The sequence below is a fragment of the Austrofundulus limnaeus genome, unplaced genomic scaffold (assembly GCF_001266775.1).
Source record: "Austrofundulus limnaeus strain Quisiro unplaced genomic scaffold, Austrofundulus_limnaeus-1.0 Scaffold662, whole genome shotgun sequence".
Taxonomy (NCBI): Eukaryota; Metazoa; Chordata; class Actinopteri; order Cyprinodontiformes; family Rivulidae; genus Austrofundulus; species Austrofundulus limnaeus.
Window position 1 is genome coordinate 186493 of NW_013953064.1, and position 9573 is coordinate 196065.

A 9573-nucleotide genomic window follows, 5' to 3' on the forward strand; every position below is an offset into this window, starting at 1 on the left:
GTTGTAAAGTATTTGCAGATTAGTTGTAAAGTATTTGCAGATTAGTTGTAAAGTATTTGCAGATTAGTTGTAAAGTATTTGCAGATTAGTTGTAAAGTATTTGCAGATTTGCAATGACCCCATTTTGTACAGTTTGTTTACTTTCTGATTCAGCTGCTTGTGGTTTGAACTGTGTTTGGTGAATATAAAAATAGTTTCTGTGAGCTTTTAGTCAAGATTCTTAGGTTTTTATTGACACCAAACATGTCCAGGATCAACTGACAGATCTTAGGTTAACAGAAGTTAAAATAAATAAAAAAGGTAAATGCAGTTTTGTCTGTGGTACCAGACCGTGGGGCTCAAAGGTTGAGATGTTCAGTCTGAGCTGAGGAGGGAAAACATCATCAGACTGATGGAGAAATGAAATTAGTTTGTTTGTTGTTAAACTGTAAACAAACCCGTTAACTGAGAGGATCTACTTCCTGTGTGTCTGCAGCGGCGGCGTCCTCCTCCTAAGGTGGAGATGGGAACATCGAGCCACAACGACGTGGACATGAGCTGGATCCCTCAGGAGACGCTGAACCAGATCAGTACGTGCTGTCTTCTGTCCTCAGAACACACGGATCAGAACCTGTCAGCTGTTCCTCTCTCCTCCTGCTCACCTGAGGCACACTGACCTTTGACCTTTGCTGACTCACCTTGTTTCTGCTTTTTTTCCTCGCTCTCATGTTTTCCTGCGTCTTCAGTGCAGAGTCGCAGAGGTGAGGTCTGCTTCTTGTCCTCCTGTGTCTCATTAACCAGCTGCAGGTCCAGATGTTCTGACCTCTTCAGACTGAAGATACTTTTYTATTTTCACATAATCTGGGTTTAACTCACATCATCTGGACTTCAGGTGATCTGGTCTTTCAGGACAGGGCTATTGACTCAGGTGGGACTTGTTGGRGGGCTYGATCCGGCCCGCGGGCCACCAGTTGAATAGCCCCYTTTTAGGATGTTCTTWGTGTCCAACGAAATGTGGACGTTTGTGGACCTCTCAGGTCCCGCTTCWGACTCGGAGAGTTCTGGACTCTCAGGTGTCCTAACGGGACTGGATCGGTCCAAACAGAAACCTTTGATTGGTTGATCTGAACCGTGGTCCAGCTCCTGCAGAGAGTCCTTCAGGATCCCCGTAGACCGTCAGCTGAGGTCCCTCTGACCTGTCCACAGTGGGACTAAAGGGGTCTTCAGTCCAGCTCTCTGAGACCTGCAGGGACTGTTGGTCTCTGGATCTGGTCTGTAGAACCTTCATGTTTGGTTCTGATCGTCCATCAGGACCGGTTTAACCAGGACAGGTCAGTTTACTGGACTAGAACTGGTTCTGGACCATGATCCAGAAGTTTGTTCAACCAGGAAACATTTCTGTGTGGACCAATCAGATCGTCTGACCTCACCTGACATCACCTGACACTTCCTGTCCAGGTGAGAGTCTGAAGCTCTGAACCACCTGAAGCTCATCTTCAAAACAACAAAAACACTCAGAACCAGAATCAGTTAAAATAAATAAACCAGTTTAAACTGGTTTACTCTGGTTTAACTTGGTTTAAACTGGTTTTTTTGAAACTGGTTTAACTTTATTTAAACTGGTTTACTCTGGTTGAACTTGGTTTAAACTGGTTTTAAACTTGTTTAAATTTAAACTGGTTTTAAACTGTTTTAACTTGGTTTACTCTGGTGTAATCTGGTTTAACGGTTTAAACTGGTTTTAAACTTTGTTTAACTTGATTTAAACTTGGTTTGACTTGATTTAAACTGGTTTAACTTGGTTTGACTTGATTTAAACTGGTTTAACTTGGTTTAAACTGGTTTTAAACTGGTTTAACTTGGTTTACTCTGGTGTAATTTGGTTTAACTTGGTTTAAACTGGTTCAATCCGGTTTAAACCAGTTTAACTTGTTTTAAACCAGTTTAACTTGGTTTAAACCAGTTTAAAAAAAAACTTGGTTTAAACCAGTTTAATCTGGTTTAAACCAAGTTTATAACCAGTTTAAACTGGTTTAAACTGGATTGAACCAGTTTAAACCAAGTTAAACCAGTTTCAAACCAGTTTAAAGTTAAACAAGTTTAAAACCAGTTCAAATCAAGTCAAACCAAGTTTAAATCAAGTTAAACCAAGTTTAAAACCAGTTTAAACCGTTAAACCAGATTACACCAGAGTAAACCAAGTTTAAACCAGTTTAATTTTTTAAACCAGTTTAAACTGGTTTTAAACTTGGTTTAAACCATTTTAAACTTGGTTTAAACCAGTTTAATCTGGTTTAAACTGGTTTTAAACTTGGTTTAAACCAGTTTAAACCAGTTTAAACTGCTTCTCTTCAGATGGTCACCTCRTCTCCTCTCCTCTTCAGACAAAGCGTCTCCCAGAAGATCTCCTCGCAAGCGGAACCAGAAACGTTCGGCCGGCTCCGACGAGTGACAGACGAGCCGCCGCGGCGGCGCCGACCCGCCTGCCGACCCGAGGAGGCGCTCCGGACCGGGTGCGCTCCGTCTGCTGAAGAACTTTGACCGGTGCCGAGCGCAGACGGCTGGTTCTGCCTGAAACTTTGAACTTTGAATCTGTTCTGAAACTCGTTGGTTTTCTTTAGATAACTTTTTTTTTAAGACTTCGTGAGATAAAAACCRGCTGATCTTTGTGAGACGGTTCTGATTGTGGTTCTGGTGTCGGGCTGCAACACTTGAAATGTTCTGGTTTTACTTTGAAGGGGGGATGTTTGATCAGTTTGTGACAGGAAGCTTTTTTTTACTTCTAATTGTTCTGGTTCTGGTTCCGTCCAGCCCTTAAACTCTGCAGTTTGTGCATTAAACAGAAACAAAAAGCTAAAAGTTTACAGGAAATAATAAAATCATAAGAATTTTCTTTTGCTTCTTGAGTTTTGAGATTAAAATTCAGACTTTTATTGTGAAGGGCTGCAGGAAGTTCTGCTGTAGTCCACCCAGAAGAACCAGGACTCTGATTAGAAGCAAATCTGAATTTCATTAAAGCTTTTTAAACTTTTAATCTTGAAACTGAAGAACAAAACAAATCTTGAGTAAAAATGTTTTTTATTTTTGTAAGACGGTTTTGTTTATTCTGCAGTCGGCTGTATTTCCTGTTATTTAACCCTGACATGAATCAGATTAAATTAAATGWAACAAAGTGTCTGCAGCCTGACGGAGAGCCCAGATAAACCTCCAGCTGTGCACATCTGGATCAGCGTGAAGCTGCCGTTTGACTCGGGTTTATTTGAACGGTTCTCTGCATGTTTGCTCGCTGATTTCTTCTTCTTTAGACCTAAAACCGAAGCGTTTGGGTTGTTTTCTTTTTGTACGTTTGTTTACTTCATGCATCCTGTTTAAAATCAGATCTTTTAGTAAAATGTTGAGTTTTTGGTTTGTAAAGATGTGGACCGGCTGAAGCACTGCTGTAAATACTGTGATGAATCCTGCAGCTCATTCAAGCAGCTGATTGGTCGAGAACAAGATTTATCATTTTTGACCACTGGGGGGCGGTGTTTCTGCAGCCTCCTGTTTGTGACTTTACTTCCTGCAGTTTAATAATCTGTTCTGCTGCAAGAGAGATAAGTGTTGACATGACTCCACAGGAAGCTGAGCTGATTAATATTTTTTTTTATCAAACGTCAAAGGCTGTCGTTGAATAATTCAAACCTTTAATTTGCTTTCAAACAGGCAGGAAAATAAACATGAATTTGCTGTAAAACAGTTTTTCTTGCATTTTTGTCTAAAGGTTTTATTATTTAAGTATCCTTTTGAGAAAAACAAGTCCTCTGTAAAGGAAATTATTTGTAACAAAGTGCCAGATGAGGAGCTGCACGTCATTATTGGTGAGTACCTTCACATTTTACTGTTATTAAATTAAATATTACTGTTCTACCAACAAAAAATGTTAGGATTCATATTTAAAGATAAAACTATAAAAACAAGCTTATGTGTTTTGATTTTATACAGGTGCTCTGATGAGACCTGGTCTAACGTCTTCATTTCTGCACCTATTTTAGAGACTTCAGGATTTTGCCTTAAAGTTTAAAATATCTGAGCTGCACTTTGAAGAAACCTCACATTCACTTTAATTTATAAATACAAGTGCTTCAAACGTTTTAAAGTTATCAAAACTAACGAATTGTTAATTCTTTTTTTCAAAGCCATCATTTTAAGTTYAGACCTGATGGAACGTGGACGTCCACAGAGATGAAGGTGAAGAGTTTGTCCCTCTTAATGTCCTTCACTGTGTAGTTCAGAGAGTTGAGCCCATCTCTCTTAAATGTTTTGATAGTTTCATGCAGTTTGTACGGATTGTGTGGGTTAACGTCATTATGGAGGTCTCTGTCATGATGGATCATCTTGTACCGTCCAATCAGGGAGTCTGGTCGGGATATGGACTTGATCCGGATCCTGACCCGGTTGGAGATGTCGTCGTCCTCGCCACCCCAGCCCCAGTAAGTGTTTGAAAAGCCGTTGATTTTCAAGAACTGCTCCTTGGACAGCGCGATGACCCCTCCGAAGATGTTTTTATATGGTAAGGTGAAGTTAAATTTGTCCACGCCCACAGCTAAATGTCTCGGGCTGTCGAAGCACCGGTACAGGTTTCGATCGTCTAAAGGCACCATATCTACATCAGAGAAGACGAAGCAGTCGTAATCATACTCTTTCAGAGCTTCAGCGTATCCTGCGTTCATCAGTTTGGCCTTGTTGAACACTCCGTGACCGTACTGGTTGATAACATAGATGCTGTAGTCCACCTGCTGTCGCATCAAGATGGGATGGAGGTAATAAAGCCAGTGGTTCAGGTGCTCGTCTCGGTATCTGAAGGGGATGATGATCGCCACCTGAAAACAACACATTTGATTTGAAAACCGATTCCTTAAGGAAATTGTGGACATCGTAACAAAATTGCAATGAGCATGGTGTCCCTCTAGGCCGTGTGCTCGGTCCTGAGTTTTTTAGGTTGGAAAAATGGTTGGACAGTGTTTATCTTGGTCTGTGCTTGTTCGTGTAAGCAAAATATTTGTGATGTTCTGTTAAAGAGTACAGAGAATAAGGCAAAAGTCTTCGTCTTGAACAATAGAGTCAGTTTCTTATTGTCAATCAGRAAGTACAGTAAAGTTCAGAGCCCTTTCTCAGGATCCTGAGAATGCAAGTCGGGATCCTGAATATACAAATCCTGGGAAACAAAGTCGGATCCTGAGAAAGTTTCTCGGGATTCTTTTTTTTTTCTCCCCATGTCCTTCAAAGGATCCGTAGTAAGGTGTACAATGAATTCCTTTTGGTTTAAAGATAACAAAATATCTTGATAAACAAAATACATTTGATCACCAGCAGTGTTGATACTTTCACCTTTATTATTGCTGTTGATGAAAGTCTTCAAATTTGTCTTTTTTTTTTTTTCATGTTAACCTAAATCCGTCTTTAATTTCAAAGATTTCCTCAAATTTAGACAACAAAGTTAAGGCATTTTTTTAAATCTTAAATAATTTATTTAAGACTGAAATATTTTAACTGAAATGTTCAAAGTGTGAGTTTCTCCTCCTACCTTCTGCTTGGAGACACAGTTTGGTGGTTTGTACCGGCCTCCCAGCTGCAGTGCAGAACCAACCTGCTCCCTGACTTCGTCCAAAGTCCGGTTGGTTTCAAACTCCACGTGAAGCGGACCCAGCAGGTCTGGAGGGGTGTTAGGACACGGCCCCGACGCTGAAGTCTGGTTGACCTCTGAGGTTCCAGGGTTCTGAAGAGGTTCTGACATGTTTACAGAAAGCTGCCTTTCTTTATCTGTTTGAGAACCCAAAGAAGTTTTTCTGTGGAAGAAAATGAAGACAGCYAAACATGTCAGACTGAGAACAGAATAAAAAGCCAGAAACCTGAAGCTTTTTCTTAGCATTTTTCCAGCCTGCGTGCAGAATATGTCCTCAACTCAAAAGGCCTGAGCTGTTCGTAGCTTTAAACCTGTACTGTAACAGGAAAGACRAAAGCATTTTATTAGCTTTTGAGATTTGACCTTTCATCGTCTCAAACAGAAAAAGCGGAYTAGGAGTGGTCTGACAGGCGCTGATGATTTCACTGGATCTCCTAACCTGGCAAATAGCCAGTTCATAGTAAAACAAACTTACGTTTTTTTAACAAACTGCAGAACATCCACTGCTTTGCGTGGAAAAAGTTTAAACGCAGATGTGATGTGTTGTTGCAGCTTGGAACAGTTACAAACTCTCGTAGCAGCTCCATTGTTTCAGTCACAGGACGCGGTTTACCCTTAACAAAAAGTAGTATACACAAGTATACTTTAAGTATACTAATTTTAACTTTGAAAAAGTATACTTCCAGTTTACTTTTTCTGTACTTATCTGAGATACACTACAAAGTTGATCTTATACTATACTTGGTTTGTACTAAAGTATACTAAAAGTTTAAGTATACTTAGTTTACTAATGTTTAAACTATTGGCCAAGAAAAACTTTAGTAGTACACTGAAAGTACATTTTCACACAGACTGGTTTATTTGTAGTATATTTCAAGATTAAGCTAAACGTATACTTAGAAGATTACTTTCAGTATACTTCTGAGTATACTTTCATAAACTTATTGTGAGCCAATTTAGTACTAGAAGTATACTTGTTAGTAAACTGCTAGTATACTTATATCAGTGTACATGGTAAATAAAAGTACAATTAGGGAAATACACTTTTATACACTTTAGTATAATTAATGACATGTACTTAAAGCTTACTTCATTTTGGTAAGTGTAACCTTAAAAAGAAATGATAAAAGTATACRTAAAGTGTACTTTTTATAAAGTAAAATGTCTCCATTTAGTACAGACAAGAATTAAATCTGTATACTTTCTAGTACACTACAAGTACGTGGTGCCTAGTATACTTGATGAACTTGTACTCAAGTATGCTTATTAAACTTTCCTTTAGGAACGTAAATGAGAACATTCATTAATATCTAAGCTATAAACCTGCTTTTTGAGTTTGTTGAATTTTGCAGAATTACAAATTGTAATTTGCAGTGATATTTTCATCAGGTGTTTACGCACGGCCCGGCCCGGCCCGGCCCGGCCCGGCTTCGTTGTTTTTGCATTTCCATTTTAGGGCCGGCTCCAGCCCAACTTCTGGAGCCTGACCAGGTGAGGTTCCAATCTGGCCAGGGTGATGGGCCCAGTTTAATGTCATGTACAGCTGATCATTTGATTGGTTTGTTTGCAGAGGGGGCGGGACAGCGTGGTGAGTCATCAACACGACTGCAGCAGTCCACTGCCATTTTATTACCATATTTATTCATGTATAATACAATCTAAAGTATAATACGAGCATCGTTTTTTTTTTTAGATTAAAAAGCAATAAAAATCTAATGATCAATAATCTGTGTATAAAACTACCCCCCCCCCCCTCCACACACACACACACACTATGGATGATTTTAGGGTTAAATTTCTAGTATTATACATGAATAAATACAGTATTTGTTTTGATACTGCTAACAGTTAGAATATGTCTGTGGTCTAACAAGGAGGTCAGGTTGTTTTTTTTTTTTTTTTTGCTTTCTTGCAGACGAGCGTGTCCAGAAGGAGCTTGATAGCAGCACATGCAATGAGAAAGTTTTTAAGTGTGCGTCAGAAGAAATGGCCTCGGCTGGCTTCACTCGGACCTCAAAACAATGTCGTAAGAAGCTGAAGTCCGACTGCTGGTCAGTAAAAGCCGTAATGGACGAAGTGGACGAGGACGGAAGGATTGGCAGTGGTTCGACAAAATGGACCAGATTTTTGGACAGRGGCCCTCCAGTAACGGGAGAGGATGGTGGAAGATGGTGAGTTAGGCCCAGACAGACGATTGATTCCAGTCAAAGAAGTGAAGAGGAGGAGGAGATGGAAGAGTAGAGAAGGAGAAGGAGGAAGAGGAGAGAGCAGGACCCACAAAAAACAGTTCCAGCTTCTTTGGAGGTTGGTTTTTGTTCAACATTTGCTTTGATTTTTGTGAAAAGCTGCTTGTTTAATAAGCTTTTATAAACTGATTTGTTTTTATTTGTATCATTAAACACAGACTACACACACACACACACACACACACACACACACACACACACACACACACACACACACACCAGCCAATCAATATTCAATAATCCTAGGTTACCCAACAGGTTAGCTTTTGTTACAAGAAAGTATGAATACAGTGAGTCTCTACACAACAAATGCAGTAACATAAGCTGCTTAGTAATGTTGGCTAGCACAGTAAGCTAGCTATCAGAGTACTAACATTACTACTAACATTATTTTGTAGTTAGCTGTCTAGAGTATACTTTGTTGACCAACATGAAACTATCACAGAAAGGTCATGGAGTTGATGAATMAATCTGTAAATCTGTAATTTCCCTTTATGGGAATGGGAATAAAGTATAATTCAGTTTAATTCAATTCAATAAGACTTACATGTATTCTGCTGCGTTAAACTGACCTGGTGGTAAAACTACAGGCATCAGGTGTGTAAGTGGGACAGTAAACGTAWACTGACAGTCAGAGTTGGTAAGAATCAAAAGTTCCCAAAGCTAACACTTGAGTTTCTGTAGGAAATGCTTGGGTCATTTTTGACCCCACTTATGCATCCAAGGGTTAACACAAACATCGGTTATGTATAATGGTGTAAATTTACCTGTTGAATTCGTGCAATTAATTACATCAGTGTTTCCATATCAATCTCYGCTTTTTCCCAATAAACACGTAAGGTCGACCCAGTTTGCGTATGCACATTTCGAATAATTTCTAAATACAAAAGGYTCTATTCCACTCGCTTTTCAAGTTTGTCAAAGACCTCGACCATCCAGCCAAAGTTCGGATTTCTAGAATTTTCTTTGTATGTTACCATTCAGCCTCCCTAGATTCCACCCCAAGTGTCAGATCATTAGAGAGCGCAGCAGATACAGTATAAAAATGATGTCATGAGTGAAAGTCACCATTGTTTTTCAAACGATCACTGCCTTTGAACAACTATCATGATGCAACAGAGAAACAATCCCAAATACAACAACTAATCAACAGAACGGGTGAAAAAGAAAAGAACAAAGGTGCTGCTGGTCCAGTCAGAGTCCAGAACCTGGACCTGACTGAAACTCTATGGTGGGACCTTGTTTAGAGGCAAATAATTCATCAGGATTTTGTTTTAAATATCTTCTCATGTTGAAGTAGAATAAAATACCATGAAAACAGAGTTAATGTTAATAAAAATCTTTAATTCCATCAAAGGTGTATACACCTAGAGACATTTTAAAACACAGATGTTCAAAGTATAAAATTAACAGTTTCAAGTTTTGCCATTTAATTTACCCCCTTTTTATTCAGCCTCATTCAGGATAAACCTGTGAAATAACAGATTCATGTGATCTACCAGGTTACAGCAGTCATMTCAGGAACAAGAGAATGAGTTAAAAGTTAAAGTCACACCACATTTAGAAGCTGTGAGGCTAAAACAGTGGAGAATCATCAGGTCTGACCAGGTCTGTTTCAGCTCTGTGGGACCAGAACATCCACAGTGATGAAGGTGAAGAGTCGGTCCTTCCTGATCTCTTGGACGG

At 39.4% G+C, this 9573-nt stretch overlaps 2 protein-coding genes across 3 annotated transcripts in view; one reads left to right on the plus strand and one right to left on the minus strand.

Annotated features, from left to right (window-relative positions):
* Nucleotides 1-3714, plus strand: part of LOC106531649 (translocon-associated protein subunit alpha) — a gene marked incomplete in the record, with an annotated part of 8510 nt that extends 4796 nt beyond the window's left edge. Inside the window, 3 exon segments of the mRNA XM_014027554.1 lie at nucleotides 476-569; nucleotides 726-740; nucleotides 2364-3714. Of these exon segments, the coding sequence (XP_013883008.1) occupies nucleotides 476-569; nucleotides 726-740; nucleotides 2364-2431 (177 nt within the window).
* Nucleotides 3715-4072: 358 nt separating this feature from the next.
* The window catches only part of LOC106531648 (beta-1,4-galactosyltransferase 2), a 15065-nt gene continuing 9564 nt past the window's right edge, over nucleotides 4073-9573 (minus strand). The window contains exons 1-2 of one of the 2 annotated variants that reach the window (XM_014027553.1): nucleotides 5543-6483; nucleotides 4073-4838 (exon numbers count right to left, since the gene is read on the minus strand). In XM_014027553.1, coding sequence (XP_013883007.1) covers nucleotides 4158-4838; nucleotides 5543-5887 — 1026 coding nt within the window. In that variant the 5' untranslated portion in view covers nucleotides 5888-6483 and the 3' untranslated portion in view covers nucleotides 4073-4157. Of the gene's footprint in view, nucleotides 4839-5542; nucleotides 6484-9573 lie in introns of those variants that run through there. The other variant, XM_014027552.1, reaches the window with a different exon arrangement.